The sequence below is a fragment of the Pleuronectes platessa genome, chromosome 10, assembly GCF_947347685.1.
Source record: "Pleuronectes platessa chromosome 10, fPlePla1.1, whole genome shotgun sequence".
Lineage (NCBI taxonomy): Eukaryota > Metazoa > Chordata > Actinopteri > Pleuronectiformes > Pleuronectidae > Pleuronectes > Pleuronectes platessa.
Window position 1 is genome coordinate 21795584 of NC_070635.1, and position 23800 is coordinate 21819383.

The 23800-nt window shown below is 41.6% G+C and overlaps 1 protein-coding gene across 6 annotated transcripts in view; it reads left to right on the top strand.

The window, feature by feature from the left end:
* The window catches only part of trak1a (trafficking protein, kinesin binding 1a), a 35406-nt gene extending 11897 nt beyond the window's left edge, over positions 1-23509 (top strand). For 4 of the 6 annotated variants that reach the window (XM_053431639.1, XM_053431635.1, XM_053431638.1 and 1 more), the window contains exons 3-16: positions 7952-8028; positions 9221-9337; positions 9553-9653; positions 9903-10011; positions 10375-10453; positions 10598-10728; positions 11309-11383; positions 12076-12213; positions 12412-12488; positions 12587-12826; positions 13140-13468; positions 15723-16190; positions 17764-17866; positions 19452-23509. In XM_053431639.1, coding sequence (XP_053287614.1) covers positions 7978-8028; positions 9221-9337; positions 9553-9653; positions 9903-10011; positions 10375-10453; positions 10598-10728; positions 11309-11383; positions 12076-12213; positions 12412-12488; positions 12587-12826; positions 13140-13468; positions 15723-16190; positions 17764-17866; positions 19452-20502 — 3069 coding nt within the window. In that variant the 5' untranslated portion in view covers positions 7952-7977 and the 3' untranslated portion in view covers positions 20503-23509. Of the gene's footprint in view, positions 1-237; positions 952-3853; positions 4417-7951; positions 8029-9220; positions 9338-9552; positions 9654-9902; positions 10012-10374; positions 10454-10597; positions 10729-11308; positions 11384-12075; positions 12214-12411; positions 12489-12586; positions 12827-13139; positions 13469-15722; positions 16191-17763; positions 17867-19451 lie in introns of those variants that run through there. The other 2 variants (XM_053431637.1, XM_053431634.1) reach the window with 2 other exon arrangements.
* The last annotated feature ends 291 nt before the right edge of the window (positions 23510-23800 follow it).

Below are 23800 nucleotides of genomic sequence, written 5' to 3' on the forward strand. Positions count from 1 at the left end.
ACGTCACCTCTGCCAACACTACACTAACTCTCCTCAACATGCTGCTCAGCCTCAGGCCGTGGAGTCTGAGCCTGGTTACTATAGCAACGGCACAGAAGGACGAAGTAGAGGAGAGGAGGGATAGATGCTTACATAGGAACGGGGGTGGGAGCAAGCTGGGGATACTGCTGTGCCTGATTGGCTGTTGACGTTCTCTAAACCCGCCCACCCCACTGTGTCATGATTTTCATCACTTCTGCTGCAAAACCCGTGACTGCTGCTGCTGCTGCTGCTGCTGCTGTTCGCTCACTCTCTGTACCTCTGTGTTGAGTCATTGTGAGGAGATGTCCATGTGTAGAGGTAGTGCTGTCACTGAGCAAGGACCGTTACAAAAGGGAGGACAATGGTTATAATTTGACCTCTGAAAGACTCCGACAGAGGACATACTGGCGGGAGCATAAACTGACATGAGGCTCTAAATGGATATGCACAGGATAGAGGATCTGATCTGCCTGAAGCTGTGGAGTGACTGAGTCAAACTGATGGACAGAGAAGAAAGAGAGAGATTGAAGAAGGCGGCACAATGACTGTCAGGAATCGGGAATTCCTGATCGACCAAGGACAATAAGATGACACACCAAAAAAATGACACCAGCACAACAACAAACATGGAGCATTGCAGGCTGACAGTTTGCTGGTAATGAGAGGGACAGAGAGAACATATGACGAGCCTGGCCAGACTCCCACCAACAGTGCCAGCTGGTCACTGCTAAGCATGCTGGGGTAGCAGCACTTGGCACTCACTGACCGACCAGCGGAGGAGATGCTACAGCTAAGTATGCTGAGACATTGGAAACCATACAGCTGTGTGTAGATCAGTGATGATGATGAGACGAAGCCAGAGAAGAGGCCAGAGGTTTGTCAAGGCAGACTACTATGAACTGGACTGGTACTATGAAGAGTGCACTGATGGTAAGACAACAGTCTGCTACAGTTACATGCACTGACCTGTGAGTCACAGTACTTGGTGTTGTTGGGACTGTACATAAACTTGGATGCTGGGACAGGGAGCTTATCTATTGCAGGATAAAATACTCAGAGTGTACCAAAACAAGACAGGAGCAGCCTATACGCTAGGGAAACATTTCTGTATACAATCTAAATGTCTAGCTAGAAAGAAAAGTCATCGAGTGTTATGAGGGTGGCATGAATACTGAATGTCTTGTAGGGCAGGGTGAAATTTTGAACCCTAATTTATTAGCAGAGAAGGAAAAGGGCTTGAAACACAGATGACTTATTTCTTCCTCTTTGTTTCTGTCAAAGACACCCTGCTGGACACTGTAGGTGATTTAACAGGTGTTGTCTCTGTGGCAGCTGAGTCAGTGTGCCTTCCAGATTTAGAGCCAAAGGAGAAGCTTCTGTGACTGCCGGTGTACATGTAGGAAGTGCGACTTGGCACGGTTATTTTGTCTTTGCTCTGGATCATGCTGCCCTACAGGTCACATATTCCCATGTTTATTGTAAGAATACATATGTTGAGAAGACTTGGACACAGTGGACACAGAGACAAAATGGCTTAAAATGTCAATGTAGCATCGGTTTCAGAGACCACAACAAAGCAAAACAGTTGCAAACCAATCAATATTAAGAGTAGCATTTGGCTACAGAGCTTTAGCCAGTCATCGTAGAAGTTTGTCCAGTGCATTTATGTAATGTTCCCCAGCTAGTTACGACACTTTGTTTTTATTGTCTTGCAGCTACAGTGTGTAACTGTGGGAGTAATAGTTCTACAGATTGATCCACACACACACACACACAGTCAGGTGGTGGACTGATGGTGCCTGGCCATGTGACATGTTATAGCAGTGGTAGGTTTATTACCAGCCTCCCTCCCTCCTCCCTCTCTACACCTTTCTATCATTTGCTCTCCTTCCCGTCTTGTCTTTGGGTTTGTTGTCACATGTGATGCAGCTCGTTATGATCCATGTCTCGATGATCTATGAAACTTAGCTATCGCCTGCAATAATTGATTTTCATTTGGTTGAATTCAGATTTTAATGTGAAGGACAGACCATGTGATCTTTGAGTTGTTATGCGAACCCTATTATCAGGCATGCTCAGTAGAAAATAGTTACATAATCGTTAGAGAGGGCTCAGCACCTCCTCAGTGTGAAGTTGTGCAGCTACAGCATCTGCAATGTTATTCAGCTGTGGCTGCCAGCTCAGGTTTGATTTCCAGTCTGTTGGTAATTGGACTGTTTTAGAGATAAGTGTGTCCTGCTAGACACTGACGACAGGTTTTTCTGTGCTTGATGCCAAACTGATCAAACACAAAATGGAGAGGGGTGTGAAGGATCTCTGATACAGCCTCTCGTCGAGTGTAGAGGCAGAAATAGAAAGCAGCTGCCTGGCAGTTTTTTTCTGATGTGGAAGTAGGTTGTGCTTATATTTAGCCCAGTGATTTGCATGCTGCCCGTAGCCACTCTTGTCAATAGCAGTCTGCCAAATATTCTCTGGCACTTTTGGAAAACCTTCAAAACAAATGGCTGGTTGGGCAGAGGGTCACCAGGACAGAGGTCTGGGGCTGGGAAACAAGGCAGACTATTCTTTCAGTGCGGATATGACAGGGGGGAGGGATGGTTGCATGAAAAAGATTAAAGCTGGGACCCAAAACATGGAGTTTTGCTTCAGCATTTAAGTTTGGATGTTGTTTTCTACACTGCAAACCTGTTATGTGTTTGTTTCCAAGTCTATATATGTGTAATATTGTCCCCTTATATCTTGAGTTGCCAACATATCATTGGAGGATAGAAGGTCAATGTCTATTGCTGCTTTGTTTGTCAGGCTGCTGGAGTCGTTGAGTCAAAGGAAACAAGTTCAGAGATGTTTTTAATTCAAAACCACCCACTACAAGTGGAGTGCAAAGAGTGAATGTGACCAGAAAAGCAATGGGAGTTGGGAAACACAGCTCTGAGGCACCAAGTTTTTTTTTTTGTCCAGGACTCTTTTGTTGCGTCAATACGACCATTGAGTGGAGTTACTCAAGCATGCAGGACAGTACTGAGCTGGCATCAGTTTTCAACACTAATTGCAGTAATTATAACAGTTGAGCAGTAACTATTAGGCAGAAGGTTTGACTGCTTGAATCGCAGCATAAAGGTCCTCAGCTCAAATGCACATGTGTCAAATAAATACAAAATAAATAAATGAGTATTTGCAGAAATAAAAAAGATTTGAATGCAATAGAGTTCTAGTGTCTCTCCATTCTGATACCATAAGTTTTTTTATCCAACTTAAGTATAATAGAAATGATGTTAACAACATCTAAAAAAAACACAATAAACAACCAACAATTACCATAACCACTACTTCAATACTGTATGTGTCTACTATCCATTCCCCTGTGAAGGTTTCACAGTGTTTGGCCCCACCCTGGAAACAGGTGCACATGTCCATTGTTGTTTGCTCTGCCCTGTCACCATAGAGGCTGAACAGATTGTACCAAGGTATTTTCTCTGGAGGGGGGTGACACATGAGGACTTTCCTCTCTATGGACTTGACTCACCTGAGAACCAGGTGTGTCACTTAGCAGCTCGTGCTGGTGCACGTCTGAACCATTTCCACCCCGTTCAACAGAAAAGCCTGAACGGGATGATCAGTTGAGGATTACAGGGAAAAAGAGATATATTACAGTTTTTTTTTCTGTTGGGTTAAATCCATTTAACCTATTTTTTGTGACTTTGTAAGTGTCGAGGAAAAGCTTCCAGTGTATGTGTTCGCTTCCCCCCCGTCTGTGGTAAAGTAGAGCAGGCCATTCACTGACCAGTCACAGAGAAGAAGGGGAGGAGTCTGGGATTTATCTGGTCACAGAGCTACCACAGTAGACAAATGATACTGACACTTTAAGAAACATTCGCAGCAGACACAACAGAAAAAGAAACACATTACTTACACTATCAACACTTTATCTCCAAGTTTAACACAAGCTAGATAGTCATTTACTTTCAAAACTAGGCACACCCACAGTAGCTATTGATATTAAGATATAAAAACAAACACCCTTAGGTGCACACAGCACAGGTAGGAGCCATGGCTTTGCACCGGCAGGTTTTGTGGTTTACTTGTTAGCCGTCAGTCCGGAGCAAGGGATGGCACTGCTCACATCTGCTGAGGACGACCTGGACAATTCCTACCAGGAGGATGAGGATTATGATTGTCTGCAGAGTCGTGGGAGTATAGAGCAAGAGGAGGAAGAGGATAATATGGAACAGGAAGAGGAGTATGTCTGTCTTCCGAGTTGTGGAAGTACAGAGCAGCGGGAGGAAGAGGAGAATGTGGAACAGGAAGAGGAATATGTCTGTCTTCCCAGCTGTGGAAGTACAGAGCAGCAGGAGGAGGAAGAGGAGATGGATGAAGAGCAACAAGTTCTGTGTGAAGGTAGATGGTCATCTTTGATTCTGGGCAACATCTCTGATGTGCACATCATTGTCTTGGTTCTAGTCCTGCACAGTGTATCTGACCTCTCATCATTCTTAAATCTTTAGTTTCGAAGCGTTATGTAATCTTAAAGGGATTATTGGATAAACAGTTTGAAGAGTATTATCTCTCCTGTGGCTTTATCCTGCAGGTGCAGTCCTTCATGTTTGGGTTGGATCTGGTCTCAGAACAGTGTGGTTCATTTGACTCAGAATCTGATGTGTTCAAATATCGGTTATGCCATTTATTCCAGATTTTGTATAAAGTGCCAGCATGCGCCAGTTTTAATTTAAGATATAAGAGAAAAACACCTGACATATTGTCATGCAGGTAATGGATGACTGCTATCATTTGGTTCACTGAAATAAACAGCTAACATTAGCTTATTATATAAATTATATAGCTATAGCTTTTATCACAAAATGTGTAAGAAAATAAGAGAAATCCAAACAACCATGACTGGTTACTCTGTGTTCTGTATTTGAGAATGCACATCAGAAGCTTTTGGAGCAATGCATGCGACTCATGCCTTCACTTACTGTGGAATAACCCTGTTTTATAGTGGCAATCAAGATGAATATCAACCCAGGTCCAATAAAGAAGCAGTACTCAATTCCACAGACGTTGTTCGGGAAAGGTTTAGACAGAACAAGGGTAACATGTTCCTTTCAGTCCAGTGTTGGTGACGCCTTGTTGTCTTTGAACCTGTGCATTGTCTGTTGCCCAGAAGCAATAGCAATTGTTGTGACCATGATTCAAAGAAGAACATTTTTCTCGTCTTGTCCTCCATGTGACAAAGAAGGAGAGAGAGCTTCTGTCTAAAGTTACCTGTTCTCAAAATAAAACCAAGAAAACATCCTGATCAACTTCCAGCATCAGGTTACACCTCCTCCTACAACACTGATTGCAGGTGTGTTTCCTTCACCGCCAGATAAAGTAAATCATTAAAGAAATGAGTCTCGGCTCTTACTAAATAACCAGGAAATTCTTCTGTTTTATTCTTGGTGTTGTTGAGTTGGTGTCTGGCAGAGATCCCAGAACCCAGTTATCATATTCTATTCAACCTTGTCTGTGCTGCTTCCCTCTCAAACTGTATACTATCACTAGATTGTGCTGATGGAAGTTAGCCTGCCTACCATGTGTGCATATATATATATACACCTACGGTAATACACTGAATAGGGTGGGGTGAAATAAATGGGCATGTTTTTCAATAGAAAGAAAACTCACAGACGCAAAGTATGACAGGATAACCGGCTGTACCTTGTGCTATCAAGTATACAATTTCATTTTAGGCCTGATGGCAAGATAAAAGTTTTGTAGAAATAAACGCTTTGGTCTTATCAAAGTCCTTAGACTATGAAAACTGTATCATACCCTGGTATGAGTGTAGCTTTATGGTTGGCTATTTAAGCCAGTGTTCCAGCAAACCTTATCAAGCTTGTACACATAATATGCTGTGCATAAATAGCAGCATGATAGCAATGATAATAATTACAATAATAAAAAACTTTATTTCTAAAAGGAGTTTGAGTATTGTTAGCATGTTTTATCATGTTGTTGTTACCATGTAGCTCAAATCACTCACACTTTACTCACCAAAGTTCAACCTAATGACAACAAAATCTTGAACCACGTTCGAAACAATAGAGTTAAAAGCCTCTGAAACTGCTCAGTAGCATGAACGCCTTTTCCCCTTTGGTTTGAAAAGGGCGTGTTTTTAATAATGGATGATAATGATGTGGAATGTTCTTAACTAAAGCACCGTCAGCCGAGGCCTTGTGTCTTTGTTTTCAGCAGCCATGCACTTCCTGCGATGAGTGAGGATAAGATAATACGCTACATTTGAATTCGGCAGCCCTATTTTGCATTCTGAGGCCCTCTGAGTTAGTAGCATGCCATTTCCTCTCTTCTAAATCAGACTACATTTTATTTCTGTTAAAACTGAAATAGTCAAATTGTCATGTGTTGTAATGGCATCTCACTGAGACTCCTGGCACATAACATATGACGGAGAAAGATGATGAAATAAAACATCCTAAACCTTCTTATTTACCCCTGTGTGAATGTGACTCTGTAAGCACGTTGTAAACTTTTTACTCCAACTAAATTCTAATGAACTAATGAAGTGAATTTTGACCTCTGGACTGAAAGTTAATTTTGAGCAGCTCACAATGAACTTATTGTGGCCCTACACACATCAATAACTGTAAAATAGAGTTAGGTTATCAGTTGACAACATTGGCTGCAGTCCACCTCATTTTTATCAGTGAAGGTGGAGTAGGGTAAATATTAGAAACACCCTAGTGTTTGTTTGAAACTCGGCGTTCGGTCAAATATGTCAATTTCCTGCTCTGCATCATAATTTATTACAGGGTTTTAGATACTGCAAGTGTAGATAGAAAATAGTTTTCCAACAATAACTCAATACTCAGTTTTGTTGCCCACAAAATGAACAAATTACACCCACTTAGTAGCATATTCTCACCTATTATAGAAAACGTGTAGAATGTTGACTGATTGTCGAATACTGCAGAAGAAGTGAAGCTGCTTTTATGCAACTAGCCTGTGCCTGGAATACTGTGAATTGTATACAGTAAGACATTTAATATATGGTGTACTGTCATGCTCTCTCACTGAATGCACACAGTCACCTTTTTTATCCTTTGAGGGTTGTGGGGGGCAGGATGCACCCTGGACAGCTCAGTGCCATTTTCGCACGGCCAACATATAGAAACAAAAAACCATTCCCACTCTCACCTATGGGCAATTTAGAGTCTACAATTAACCTAACCCCACTCTGGGTCAAAGCTCTATGACAGACCCATCTCTCTAGTTCTCTGCCTGTCTCTGGCCTGCCCCCCTTTCTCTTGCCACCTGGAGTCCATCTCAGCTTTAGATATCCTATCAGTATCGGTCATGTCCTGATGCATCCATCAGGACATGACCGAGCCATCTGATCCCTGTATCTTGATATCTAGGGACATGCTCCTACAGTCTGCTCTCTTTTGCAGGTCATCATTGGATATTTTCTCTGGCCATTGGATCACTTTGGATTGACTTTGTTCATGACTTTCTGTACCACTCTCCACACACTCATAGACATAAGAATACACACTCAACATTGCGGTTTATAGTCTAATCTTAATTGTGGTTAATGCGGTACAGGACTGGACTTCCAGATGTTATGGAGTCGACTTTAAACACCTCTTGCCTTGTTGAGCAGGGCCTTGATGTCCCTTTTGGCAGAGTTGTCACTGCTTATTAGGCTATAGAAATATGTGAAGTCCTTAACATTCTGTAAAACATTCTCTATCGATGGTAATTAGTAAGTCAATTGGTTTAGGAAGCCGGAAAACCCGGTGAATGCCATGCAGTCACGGGTCAGAGAGAATGCCCGGCCAAGCCACTGAGAGGTGAACAGTGCTAACCACTGCATCACCATGCCGCCCTGTCTGACTCATAAATACTTTTCTTTGTCTCTGTTTCTGTGCAGTGTTGTGTGCTGACAGAGTGGGCCAGATGACGAAGACCTACAGCGACATAGACGCTGTCACTCGACTGCTGGAAGAGGTAAGATCATGCCCAGTGAAATTGAAAGTAGATAAACATAAAGGACTATGGATTAGGCGGATGCACTGCGATGATATAATGTGGTCTGAACACAGTTTGTTTTATGAGGTTCACGATGAAGGAAGTCTGATAGAATGACATCACCAGCAGCTGATAATCAAATCGGCTGCTCAGTGAACCTCAGACAGAGGAGCAGCAGGACGTTGCCCCCTCATAAATTAAAGCTGTAAAGTTAGATCAATGCCATTATTGAATGAACCATGGAAATTCAGCTCTTGACTTTACATGGTTTGTTACCATCAACACACAGAGACCAGGCAAATGTTTTCACCATGCAAGAGCTAATTGTAATTAACAGTTCACTTCCTATGAATTTCCAATTATAGTTTAGGGGTAATTGTTCCTAACGATCGTCCTTGTTGAGTGAAGTTTGGAAATTTTGTTGTTTCACTGTTTTCTTCTTCCTTCTTCCTTCCGCCCTGTGCCTCCATTGCACACTTGCTCCTGTTGGAGCTTTCAAGACCAAAGTCCTACTATTCTCAGGATAAAAATGCAATTTAATGAAAAGACAGAATAAAGTCTTAGTATTATAAGAATAAAATCATAATATTGTGAGAATAAACTCGTAATATCATGAGAATAATGTAGTAATATATATAAAGACGTTTTTCGATGTTTCGGTGGGATCAAGGAGAACTCGTTCTTGGCGAGGTTTCACTTCTTTCGACTACCAAAAATGTCCTCCTTAACAGAAGAGGTGCTTTCCTTAAGGTCTGATTGGGACTTTCTTCTAAATAGATTGTTGCTCAGTATTTTCAAACTCCACAAATTGTTATTTGTGAAACCTACACCAAAGTATAACTTAACAAGATGCTTGACATTCCTTAATATTTCAATGGAGACAAAGGGCAGATTTATTGATATTCCCCCTCTAATGTGACACGCAGCTTAAAATTATAATTTATCTTTATTCTCTTGATATTGTGAATTTAGAATCGTAATATTCTTGTTTTATTGTCTTCAAATTCTGAATTTATTTCCTTAATGTTATGAAATTATTTTGACTTTATTCTCACAATACATTATGAATTTATTCTTGAAATCTCAGACCTTTTTTCTGCTTTGACTGGCCCTAATACTCAAGGTCATAATTATTCTGTTTATACACTGGAAAAAATGTGTGTGCTTGCAGAAAGAGCGTGATCTGGAGCTAGCGGCACGTATCGGACAGTCGCTGCTGAAGAAAAACAAAGCCCTCAGTGAGAGGAACGAGCTGCTGGAGGAGCAAGTAGAGCACATGCGAGAGGAGGTACACAGTGACAGTGATTGTGGGTTCATGTTTGTCTTGATATATGATCGATCAAATGCCTCAGTGTAGTGTTTGGAAAATGTCTTTACGTATATGTTTATATATATCAGGCGTTTTATAGAAACATTGAAACAACACTGCGCTGTATAGCGTTAGCACGGTAACCATCTCTTCTATCTCTATTGACGTGTCTACTTCTGTTTTTCCACACACAGGTGTCTCAGCTGCGGCACGACCTGTCCATGAAAGATGAGCTGTTACAGTTCTATGCCAGCGCTGCCGAGGAGAGCGAGGGAGAGTCTACCACCTCCACACCGTACGTCATGTCTCCATACATCCTCTGCTTACATCACATTTCCTCCTCCCTCCTCCTGGATAGAATATTATGCAACATGGTTTCACAACTGTCTTCAAATCTAATGCAAACGTTCACATAAAAACATTTCAAGCTTTGATAAACTGTGTAAAAATCAAGTGTGTAAATTGTAACTGTGGCGTGTAGTAAACCAATACAAATACAGCTCAACTCTCAAGTTTGTGTGTGTGTCTGTGTGTGTGTTTACAGTGTGCATCCCACTGAAACCACTGTTCCTACTCCAACATTTTTCCCCCTGGACTCCCTGCAGAAGAAACTCAAAGATCTGGAGGAGGAAAACAAATCGTTGCGATCTGAGGTACTAAAACATTTTATGATTTTGTTGAGTTGTTGACTGATTTCTCACTATAAACGATGTGTTAGTATATTTGTCGGTATATTTGTACTTATCAATGTACAACCGAACAGAAATATTGTTTCCAAAAATTCTCTCTAGAAGTGAACGCCAAACCAAGAATAATGATCAACATTATCTGATCTGTTACATTTTAAATTAGGAAGACAAACTTTGCATGTATACTCAATAAATATAATCTGTTTGTTTTAATTAGAAAATGTAACATTAAGCATTTCTGGTTGGTTTAGGATAAGGTATTGACTGACTGATAATGTCCACAGTGTGTGGTATTGATCAGTAATGTCTGTTTATTCTTCTCTGCAGGCCAATCATCTGGAGATAGAAACCATCTCCTACGAGGAGAAGGAGCAACAACTTGTCAATGACTGTGTCAAAGAACTACGTGAGTATTTGACTCACAGCAGCTGTACACTGTTCACTGGGGACTCTTCAGTCACTCCCCTGCTCTTTGAGGCAGGGAGTCAGTAAAGATGCCGCTGTATTGGCAGGTTCTCCGTTTCTCTGAGTCATCTGTTCTCCCTCCCAGGTAATGCCAACCTGCAGATGTCCTCTCTGGCCGAAGATCTGGCCAGGAAGTCTGAAGACGCCTCCAGACAGCAGGAGGAGATCACACACCTCCTGTCCCAGATAGTAGACCTCCAGAAGAAGGCCAAGCTGGTATGAAAACCATCGACATCTCTTATATTGTTGATGCTAGTGCAGATGCTGTTCTAAACCTGCCTGTTTGTGGTGATGCTGGGTGCAGATTTCTTTCTGACACTTTAAAAGTGACCTGCAGCGATTGAGTAAAGACCTGTTGCAGGACTCAATCCACAGAAGCCTGAAGCAGTGCCACCTCCGCTGCAGAGAGCTGTTCACCTGTTTATTTTAAGTCCGGTGAAGCTCTACTCAGTACACAGAACACGACCTGGAGAAACCTTGATGAATTCCACCACTGCTACAGAGCGCTGAGCCCTGTTAATTAATATTGAACGTTTTCGCCTGTGAGCCACGCTGTACTTCCATGGTCTTTAAACTACACACATGCCAAGTGTGAGGCAACGAGATGTGTAGGGCACATACAGAGGGATTTCTGGAATTATAGATAGATAATTGTACTGATGAAGATACATATCTTCTGTTAGATAGAGGGGAATATGTAGCATAAGTAATTCTAAATGTGGCTCATTTACCGAGAGTCTGTATGGTTAAGCTTCAGTATTTTTCATAGCTGTTTGTTTCGTTGCTGTATGAACAGTATGCTGTGGAGAACGAGGAGCTGACTCAGCACTTGGGAGCAGCCAAAGATGCCCAACGACAACTCACTGCTGAGGTAAGGCAAACTACAACCTGCTGAATCCGACTTCATTCACGTGGCAGCCTCCACCAACACGCAACGATTTTTGACCTTCGACAGTAACACTTCATTTCTCTGGTTCAGTACAGATGTTTTCAGACATGGACTCTGGAGAATGTCCCTCTGACACTCTGGTGTTTGCTTTACGCATATGTACAGTAGAACACAGCAGGGGATTCTGGGATCTAGCGTGTTCAAACAACTCAGGAATCTCTGGAGCATGAGAGATGGCGCAGGAGGAGATACATTGACACCAGCATGGGCTCACATCACCAAATGCTCTTCAGTGTTATTGTCTTTCTAAGTGGACATCTTGTCTGCCTCTATTGCTTGTATGACACCGCTTTTTCATTTTTTTCTTTCATTTTTTCATCTGACACGTTTTTTAAATGTCATCTATGTGCCCACTCGCTCGCCCCGATAACCTCCTGCTGTATTCTCACATGGGCTCTCTGACATTATCCAAGGTTTTTCCTTGGGGCTAACAAGACAAACTCAAATGTTGCCTTCTCACATACAACCCCTCCAGATAATTTCAGGAGTTCAGTGCCTATATGAACTTAAACTGCAGCTTATATGAACTTAAACTTTTTAAAGACAAAGCTAAACAGTACTTGAGCTTGTTGTTACACCAACACGTCACCATCTCCTGCTTTTTCCTCCTTCAGCTGCAGGAGTTACAAGATAAGTATGCAGAGTGTATGGAGATGCTCCACGAAGCTCAGGAGGAACTGAAGAACCTGAGGAATAAAAATCTACCGCTAAACACACAGAGGCGGTTCCACTCTCTAGGATTGTTCGCTATGGTGAGTGATGGAGCAGATGGTGGTCAAATTTGTGCAACCCATGCTTTGATTTTGGTCTTGTCATTAGAAGGTTAATACAGTAAACCTATGAGCCAGTATTTTCACTAGAGTTTCACAGTAAGTTATACTAGTTTTGTCATTCATTAACTTGTCTGTGGTATTTTTAGTCATTGTAAATTTACTTCTTTCCTACTCCAGGACTCTCTGGCAGCAGAAATCGAGGGCACCATGAGGAAGGAGCTTCAGATGGATGATCCAGACGTAGAAGAGCAGAGGTAAATCCAGTTTAAAAGACCTGCCTCAACTTAAACAAACATGGTGTGAAGAATCTTCATCCATCGTTTTCATATTCAATGTCCCCATGTCTCTCCAGACTGCAGCCGAAGCGTGTGTTCCAGACAGTGAAGAACCTCAACATAATGCGTCAGCAGCGTTCATCGCAGGCCCCCTCCCCGCACAACATCCCGGGATCCAATCAGACGTCGTGCTTGACCTCGGGCCGCTCCAGCAGGGTGGGCACACCCAACTCCAACTCCATTTATGGTAGCGAGACGGGAAGTGGGATCATCCTGGACAACAGGACAAGCAGTATCCTGGAGGGTCCAGATGACGGGTTAGTTTGACACTGAAACTGTTGTTTAGTTTTTACAATTTACTTCCTGTTTGTCTCAAGTAACCAAGGGGAAGCCACTCACAACTTTGATTTATTTCCGTGTTTGTTGGTTACCTTGGTGTTTGTTTCTATGGTTTATGTTAGGATAGACTAGAGTTACTTGAAACCAAGTACATAAAGTTTCAGATCTCAGCCGTTAGCTCCAGCCTTTTATCGTCTGACAACACAAGTTATTTTACAAAATAAAACCGATGCACGTAGTACTTTTAAAACTTGTCACTGAAACTTAATTCAAATATGCCTACTGCTTCAGGTTGGAGGACTCGAACAGGCGCCCCCCTGGCACCCCAGGGACCCCAGGCAGCAGGGACCTGGAGGCGGCCCTGCGGCGTCTGTCGCTCCGCCGTGACAACTACTTCTCAGAAAAACGTTACTTAGAAGACGAGAGGGAGAGAAAGCTGGCCTACCTGTCCAAAGAGGATGAAAAAGGAGGTGGGGAGGGTAGCGGAGGCCCAGGGACCCCGACTGAAAGCCTGCTGTCCATGTGCTCGCATCCCTCCATTGGAAGTGCCTGGTCGGGATACTCATTCACGGCAAGATCCTACCTGCCGGATAAGTTGCAGATCGTAAAACCGCTAGAAGGTGATGATTCCTCTCAGAGTCACAGAACCCGTAGTGAAGAAGTCAATCCAAATGACAGTGGTCAGAAAGCATTGCACGACAAACAGAATCAAACCCAGAGTATAGCAAACAATTCTAATTGTGTTCTTCTGCCTCCTCCTCAAAGTTATACCCAGATCTATCCACCACAAACTCACAACCAAAGTCGGGCCATTCAGAAGCAGCCACAGAATCAATATGTGATTTTTCAGAAAGGCCGTCAGTCCAAAATCCTTCTTAGTGCCGCTCAGGATCATAAGACGCTGCGTAAGAGCTCCAGTTTCCTGGAGCTGAGCAGCATGTTGAGCTCCCAGTCTCCCCTCAGAGCCCCTCTGGCGTTAGTCACAGGCCTGCTGGAGGCGTTAGAGGAACAGAGAGGCAGTCTGAATCTCCAGCACTCATTTTACTTCAGACATACACAACCACGCTGCGGGTTTGAATTATAGACATAGAGACAGTCTGCTCTGTGCTGCTGCTTTGACATGTATAGTTTGTTATTAAGTTGTTGTATACCTTTAATAAAAGTAGATTTAAGTGGTTTAATCTCACATTTTACAAATTCAACCGGTATGAAAGAACATACTGTAGAGGGTTGTACATGTCATAAAATGAATGTACGTTAAGTTAACATGGTTTCCTGGTGTTAAGGTGAGCACTTTACACTACATTTGCATTATGTGATATTTCAAATGGGACTTAATGTATTATTAGTTTTAGTTTGTGCCTTATTTTTATAGAGGACCTTTATTGTCCACAGTTATTTATTTTCATACTCTTTGGGTTGTTGGGTTTGTTTGATCATACTAGCTGTTGGTTGAAGATATTTTCCGTAATTGCACAAATGCAATATTTGGCCTTTAAAGTGTTCAGTGCTTTTTTTAAATCATGTCCACTTGAGAATTGGAGAAAAAGTTTTTTGTCCTGTGTTGTTGCACCACCTAGTGTTCAAACTGTGAACAAAGTCTAAACACTGTTTTATCTGACTTCAGTCGGAAAAAATCATTTATTTAAGTTTAAAGTATAAAAACGCAACATTTTTTTTGATTTTTGAGGTATTATAAAACTTATCGTTCTGGCTGCTGTCAGACGACTCTGACTTTCCCTTAAAAATCAACATCAAAGAATTACAAAATAAACTTTAGTACTCATAGTGTACAGTATAAACACCAATCCACACACTTCATCATACCTGACTCTGCTGTATTTACTGTCCTTTCACACTTCTTTTATTCACCTTCTCCGGTTCTTCATTTTGTGTTTGTCCTTTTCTTTGCACTTTCATGTCATCTTCTGCTCAACCTGTCTGTTTTCTTTGGTTTCTTGAATAAAACCATACTAATTTTCTCATCTTCCCTTTTCTCCTTTCTTTTGTGTTTCTGTTCTCACATCTCTGGAAGAATCTGTGTGCATGACATGAGGAAACAACAACCACTGAAACCAGTTTACTCAATGCAATGATACTTCATGCACTTCAGTATTTACACTGTAGAATGACGTCATTAACACAGTGTGTGCATGTGTGTGTGTGAGCATGTGTCTACTATCAGCTTGTCTGTGTATGTTTCTGTTTTTATACAGTAAACAGCTGAATTTTATGTTTACTGTAAACCTAGCAATGACATTTACTGAAAAGTCAATATGACAAAATTCAGTGTAGTGATCTTCTATGTTCAGAATATGACACGGGTATAAGATGAGAAGTTTAATGCAGTTAACTGAGACATGGTTCAGGGAAACTGATGCGAATCAGGTTGGAAACATTATCTAGTTCACTGAAGCAGTGTATGACAGTAGTCTCCCTTCAACTGTATGTAAGTCATTCTCTTAATCTTTAACAACTTAAAGGAGAATAGCAATGTTGTTCACAGCTACGTATTTATTCATAAATTAAAATGCTATATTTTATACAGTTTTTCTTTAAGCAGAGAAACATTGAAATATTTTTGTCTGACATCTAAAGGTACATTTATTCATCTTACCCAAACACTGCTGATTAGCAATTCAAATCACAAAGACTTTCAAAAGACTTGATGTTTAAATTCTGCTAATATCTACTTTCTAAGTCATCTGTGGTATTTATTGACAAAATGGTATAAAAGTTTTTAAAAAGGTGAAAAAAGCAAACTAAGTTACAGCTCAGGTGCAACCATGTGAATTCGATTTGCTTGACTTTGGGTTGAGAGCAGTTTAATATACATTTATATAACTTCACAATTCCCTCTCTATTTTGTTCCAGGCTCCGCTACACTCCATGCGTGGCAGCAGCTGGCTCAACCCCACATGGGCGCTCTGCTGGACGATCGGCCTGGTGTGGTCACGAAGGGCTTCCGCACTTTAGCACACGAGCAGGGACAGGAAGACAGGTGGGAGCTGGACCAACCAGAGGAGGACGAGGTCCTGTGTGACTCCTTTCTTGGCATGTCAGAAGAAAGGGCCGCTCATTTGGATCTGCCGTGCTTTACCTCTACTCCCACCAGCTGCTGCAAGAAAAATAGCAACTTCGCTGACAATAGCCAATTCGAAACATTGCACCCAGAAATGTGTGGGGCGAAAGAAGCGGGACCCGTTGGAGCCATGCCCCTTTCCTTATCCAGCCTCTCTCCTTCCCCCTCTCCTTTCCCCTCTTCTTCTGAGATGATGAACGGGCACGTGGTCCAGAAGGAGCTCCAGGCCTCACAGCCTGCCACAATGGATCGCATGCCCGGTGAGGGAGCCTTTTAGCTGGGGTCACAGCACTGCACCCACCCCATTACCCTGGAGCATGGGGATCAAGGGGAGGGGGGGTAAAAAAGAAGGTGGGAGGGTGAGGGAAGACATTCATTGGACATTTCACTTTCCCAATGTGACATCCCCTCCTGCACGATTGCGCTCATGTGTACACCCACGAACACCCACCCGTCCTACCCGGCAGACTGTGTGTGTGCACAGCCATCGAACCCATCAAAACTGAGTACTTGTTTTTTATTTCTTTATTTTACTTCAACTCACATCCTCCTTTTCACTTCATACTTTCTCTCTCTGCCACGCGTTGCTTTATTTCAACAAATCACACTCATTTTTGAGTCTATCAACCGAATCTTGCCAATTCCTGAAGATTCTCTTAAGATTCCTCTTCTCTCGGTGGTGACCTGCTGCAAACATTATTTTTTAAGGTTCGGGCATAATTTGTTGAAATCACTATTAGGAGACGGTTTAGAACTCACACTAAAACACCAGTGGACACACGTGCACGTATGCAGCTATATCATGGCTGAGCTCCAATGTTTGCTCGTGTTTGTGCATGTGGCTGTATCAGGTGCTAAAAGTGCAGCTGTCCAAGTCACATGAGCACATGACGTCCACAGCGGGTTAATACTAGACTAGACCTAGTGGCTTTGACGTGGGGTCACCTTCATGCTCACACTGTACTCTAACCACGACAGGCCCAAAAGAAATGTTTGACCCATACAACATCCTTCCACCAAGTTTCATGTTAATTCATCCAGTAACTTTTCAGTAATATTGCCAAGAGACAAACAAACAAATAAGTCCAGATTAAAAACTAACCTCCTTGGCGTAGGTAAATATAAAGTCCACACATCAGCAACATTAACATTTTCAGAATCACCCATGTCACATGTAAATAATATATCTAGTAGAAACCCAAATGTTTAGTTGACTTCACATTGAAAAAAAGTTGTGTTTATTTATTGTTTTAAACTGCTTTAAACAAAACAAGCAGCAAAGAAAGAACGAGAGTGAGAAAGATAAAAAAAAAAGAACAATACCATTAACACATTGTTGAGGACACAAAAAGGAGATGTTGTACATAACTTAACACTTAGTTCCAAGGTATTGACAAATGACCATAAGACCAAGTAAACCAGTTAAATGACAGGATGACAGATTTTCTGAAAAAGTCCCTCTCTGTGATAAATAGTAAATCTAATTTGTATTTGTATCTATTCTGCCAAATAGTTGAAGTGAATCTTCTGCAAAATTTCCTTCATGCTGAGAATTTGATGAATGTATCTTTCACTTCAAATCTCCAGGTAACTTTAATTGAATCAGCAGATGTTTTTGAAGCGCAACAAACTCAGAGGTTCACGCTGTGCACACTTCAACACCGCTTCCTTTTAAGTAATTAAGCTGCTGGTGCTTTTTTTCTTGGGGCTGATGTTGTGGCTGAATATTTTTCCTGCTCCTTGTTGCGTGCACAGTGTTGTTTGGTTTCCTTCCAATCCGAAAACTAACAGCCTTTCCTTGTGCTCTCCTTCCTGCCTTCTCCTCGCCTGCAGTTAATTTCCCAGGGAAATGTATGTCCACCACTAGCTCCACCTACACCTTCACCACCTGCAGGATTCTCCATCCGTCTGATCAGCTGACCTCAGTGTCCCCGAGGTAAACAAACATCTCATTGCTGTTGTACTCTCTTTATACTGTGTTGATCCTGGTGTGTACAACTGATGTTTGAAGGTGTAGTGAACTATGTTGACCACACGATGGCAGCAAGCTATTTTTTTCACAACCCACCCTTTTTTTTGGTTATACCCCAGCAACTGGCTCATAAGCTTTAATGTCCCTACTGTCTGATTGGCCCTGGCAGGTCATGTGATGAGGAAGACGAAGTGGAGTTGTATCACATGGTTGTCATGGCCGGAGTAGAGCAGACCCATTGAGTGCACACATTGATGTGCTCCTTGGTGAGGAAATGCATGGGAGTGCATTAGTAAAGATAGTGGGTGTGTATAAAACAACGCTCTGACAAGCAGGATAGTCACAGACATGTGGACCTACACATCTAATATTAACCATCACTGATCAAATTGTCAGGGTTTGAGTGTGGACGTTCATTCTTGACCTTTGCAAACTGCATCTGTTGCAAACAAGGCAAAAAGGTCCACCTCCAACTTTCAAGCATATTTAATGGTCTTCTTTCAGCAAACGAGCTGGATCAGGTGTCATCACATGACTTAAATGTGGGGATTTGCTCAGGTTATAACATTTGGTAATGCAGTGGAAAAACACAACATCCATAAAAGTGTGAGATTATATTGTGTGAACATTGGTCCAAAGCCAGTCAGGGCATCAATGGAGACGAACACAAGGCAGGAGAGAGATCATGAGGGTTATTCACAAACGTTTAAACCAGACAAAGGCTAACTGGATATCATGTGTCTGAAGGACAAGGTGAAGGTCATGTGATGACACCTGAGCTGCACTGACTGGATGAAAACCATTGGATGTAGTGGAAAGCTCTGAAAGTTGGAAGTGGATCTTTGGGATTACTTTCTTTTATGCCTATAGCTATGTCAAGAGTGTGTTAAAGCAATTTTTTTTTGTTCTTAAAATACTACTACTACTACTACTAATGATAATAATAATAACTTATTTGTGTAGCACTTTAAAACACAGACGCAAAGTTCTGTGCAAGATAAAATGTCAATGTCAAGAGTCTGTATTCACTATATTCATTATAGGTAATGTCCACCGGTCAGTTGTTTTTCAGTCCTGTGATTGAGAATACACAGGTCACAAGACTGATATGATATAAATTAGTAGAGAAAAACAAAGCCTAACAGTATGGACTCAGATCTAACAGCATTAGTCACCACATGTGGCTGCAGAGGGCGCTGTTGCTCAGTAAAAGTTACACAATGTTGCTTTAACTTGTCTAATGTGGTTCTCAGTAACAGATAACTCAGTGTGGTCTTTGGCTGCACTAAAGAATTAAATAAGGACTAAACTAATCTTCACACAGAAAAATTTGATGGTGGTAATGTGAGTGTTAGTTGTAAATTGTTCCTCGTATGTTTTCATGACTGTTGATGAAAGCAGTAACACTTAATAATTCATGTGCATCTGTGTCTGTCTCTGCTCCCACGTTTTTTTTTGCCCCCTTCCTCCTTTTTTCTCTTCCACTCTTTCACATTTCCTCTTCATTCCTCCATCACCCCCTTCATCGTCGTCACTCCTCCATCTTCAGCCCAGCTATATCTTGTTACAGCAGCACTCGTGGCAGCACCCCTACTTCCTCCTCTTCTCCTATACCCTTCTCTGCCCCATCTACACCTTCTTACACCCCCTGCTGCACCCCACGGCGCCTCTCCCTGGCTCTCTCCTTGGCTGAGTCCAGCACCAACCTTAGGGACTCCACCAAGACCACCAGCACCTCTCTTGGCCTGGTGAACCTCTTGCTGGAGCATGGGATCTCTGCATCGGTGTATAACCCCCTGAGCTGGGACCGAGGATTGGTGTCCAGTGGAGCTTCGACACCCAGTGGAAGAGTGCCGGTGCAGCGGTGCTCGGATGCACCAGGGGAGGCAGATGTCAGACAGGTGGGGAAACGCCCAGAGACCCTTCTCCTCCAGCCCTCCACCCCACCCAACTCCCCTCGCTCCAAATCATCTGCCTCCACCACCACTTGCCCGGTTTTTCGGTTCAGTCCTTCCACTGATGACCATCCATTCTATCAGACCTTCCTCGCCTCTAAACCAGCTCGTAACATTCTGAGGGAAGTTCTGGCGGAGATGGAGAGGGAGCGAGGGGGCCAGGCAGATGACGACAGCCAAACAGAGATACTGAACCTATGCCTTGTGGACAAACTGAAAAGTTTCCGCACCCTCACAGCTGCAGCCTCATCTGGAAATCCTCTTATAGCTCCCTTTGGTTCCTCTGGCCTGGGGAACAGTGCTCTGGGTGGGGGGCTCCCAGGACTGAATGCAGGACTGAGGAGGAATCGTAGCTATCCTGCCATGGTGGGGGCCAGTATGGCTATGAAGGACCCAGGAGGTCCCCCCAACACAGAGATACTTATACCACACACAATGCAAACCCCAAGTACACAGCACACAAAAGACATGGGCAAAATACAAGAAACGGGCAAAAAACTAACAAATCACACTCTGGCCTCAAAGCCCATAAACATACCACAGACACTACATGCACTGGAGACAGTCACACCACAGACAATAATACAAAGACACAGCAGGCCGACAAGCAATGACCAACACAGTGATGATGAAACTGTGACATAAATAGGCAATGTTCATTGTAATTACACATATTACTACACACAAGCTCACACGTTCATTACATGACTACACACACACCTGAACCAAATATCATCCATCACTACACAGAGATCCTTCAGCCATGGAGCAAACAAGATGATGAACCACAGTTCCCTCACATACTCAACTAAACAACAAGTCGTCATTGCTAGCCAGAGAACATTACAGCTAATTGAATCAAGCCATAGACTGTATCTAAAGATGTACGACATGACCACTCCCCAAAAATGAAGCCAAAGTGTCTGGATCGCCACCTGGTCACTGGCTGCTGGCTGACTGCTCCATGTTAGTGGGTGGGACATGAACCATGAACTAAAAAGTAAAAGTCTGTGATTTTAGGTAGTTCTTATCACACCGATGCTTGATCAAGTGTTCATTCTGGTCATTTTTGTTTTAATTGGTTATTTTATGCCATAAAAATGGAGTAATATATCATGATCAAACTTGTCTCGCACTACTGTGGCCCCATCGCTACTGCGGAGTGTCCACCTCCAACTGTGCTAAATGGCAGTGTTTGTATTTGTGATATTTTATCTTCATTTCTGGATAGTGGGAGGAAGTGGAGATGTATCGTCCATCTTTATTTACGGTCTGTGATCAACATAAGCAGTGAAATGGTGGTGAATGAACCAGTAGTGGCTGAAACTGTTGCACTGTGTTATACTCATAATGTCAGGATAATGATGATGCAGTCTGTTGCCTTCCGATGGTCTTTGTACTCGTATATTGTTAAAGCAATATACTGTAATATACATATATATATTCATATATATATATATATATGTATATATATAGTATCACATTAAAGGCCCAATCTGGTAAAAATACAAAAAAAAGCTCTTTTCCCTACTTAACAAGTCCTCTTTTGGAATAAAGGCAGCAACATGAATTTAAAATATACTGTAATGACCGGATATAAGATTGTTTATTCCATGACTACACAATTGCACATCATATCATGTGTGGTATGTAAGCCCAATTTGTCTTTCTGTAACACACAAAAAGTACAAACAACAATCGTGATGTTTTTTGACTTCTGGGTTTCTCCGTTTTTTTAATCTGGCCTTTATAAAAACACCATTAGTCTAAGAAACAAGCTGAGAGACTTGTCTCAATGTCAACCAAAGATAAGTCTAAAAACCTCCTAAAAACATTTTGTCATCTTATATTCGTGCCACTATTGTATTTTTAAGCCATTTTTGTGTCTCCATTGTATTGCAATGAAGTTAAATGAAAATTTTAAAATCACATACAGTTGCATTACAGATTCATTTCTACCAGCAACTAATTTTTTTCTCTCTGAAAATGTGATATGTAATTTGGAAAAAAAAAACTTGATTGGGCCTTTAATGTGACTGAATGTTCTTATGTGCCTAAAAAGAGCTAACATACTTATTCTCATAAAAGTACGTGTCTGCATCTGTTTTATTTGATCAATTTTAATATTTGCCTCTTGTTGGATGAAGTGCTGTTAAGGAAGTGAATGAGGATAATCGTGCTTATTATTAATTAAAAAGGCGTCTAAACTTTCTGAGGGATCTGCACACTTTTCATTTATGATTGATTACATCATTTTCATCTTTTTTTCTCCCAGTGAGTTTTGGCTAAGCTTTTCCCATTCGTTTAGAAATCATGAAAACATGTAGCACACAACCGGCAATACAGACCAGGTCCTGCTCTCCAGATACCTTGATAAAACTTAACTTTTTTGTTTCTCATTTTGGGGCACCACCTGTCTTTGTATACCTATCTAGTCTGTGTAAGTTTGAGGAGGATGTGAACGGCAGGACATGGACACAAACATGCCAATAGAGCAAAATGCTGATGGGATCTGAAAGATCAGGAAGGAAACTCTGCTGCAGTCCGAACTGTAACTCAATGCCAAAGTTACACCCAAAACTGATTTTCATCACAGATTCCCTTTATTTCATTGCTGGTGTATGCAATCATGCATTCATTTTATCAACCTCAAATGTAAAGTGTATGGGTGAAATGTTAAGCACTACAAGGCATCAGCGGACGTGTGTTTTTCTGAATGTAACTGTAAGAAGAGTGACTTGAAGCATAGTTTTAAGAAGCAGAGATTTTATCAAATTTTGTTTCTGAGGGGAAATGTTTGGTCCAGTTCCTGTGTCCAGCCTCAGGATCACCCATCAGACATTTTCTAAACTTTTTTATAATCTTGTTTGGAAGGAGATAAAAAGAACACTGGGACTGGGCCACTGGCTGCTTGTCTGGCTGAATTAAAGGATGAATGGCTGGTGCTCACGCTGGCAGTGATCTGTTCAAATCCTAAATGATAAAGGGATTCAACTTGCAATGCGAGATTAGCGCAAATAAAAAATATATTTATTAAAAACTTGAATTGTTAGAGACAAAACATATTATTGAATATCTATTGTGTATGTTACATCTTTTTTGATCTATATTTTCAACTGTCTCTGTCACATTTTGACTCATTTTTAATTGGACAATTTTTTGTTAGTTAAATGATAAACACTTTTCTTCATAACAGCTAAATATTTGGGAGAAAAAGACATCAGACAACAATTTACAGTATTTAACAATGATATAGTGCAAAGACAGACGAGTGTGTGTGCTGTTTGTGTGTGACACTTGAATCATCTGAATGTAAGTTATTACAAACTGTAATCCTGCTGGGCTTTGTCTACAGTATATTGATTGTTCTTTATTAGTTTGTATTATCAGCCGAGAGGGAATCTATGCTTACATTGTAAATGTATGCAACACATTTAGCCATGCTAACTATTGTTTTTACGTAACTGTAGAGAAATTGAGTCGTTTATTTTGAATAAAGAGGGAAAGATACTTTCTGTTCAGGGACTGAAGTGTTCTATTCTAAAGAATAAGAAAATAAATGCATAAACACAGAATTGTTTTTCAGGGACTGAATAGTTCTATTCTACAGAACAGATGTACTGTCAACAAGAAAATAAATATATAAACACTGCCTCATTCCGCACAGAATAATGATTTCACTCTCTTTGACTGATGTTGTAGGTCTGGTTCATGGATATTGATCATATGTTCCTTGGTTTTCCTGTCACCCACCTCATCTTTGTACGCCCTCATGTACACTAACGTAAATAAGTCTAACTCATGGTAACTTACCAGGCTTCATTTTGGGTCACATCGAATCACTGGAATGACGGCTGACTGCGACAGAGAGGAGAACAGATTGGCAGCAACGACGTGAGTGGCTGATTGAGATCATAGCAAAATCTGACTGGATTGTGGTAAC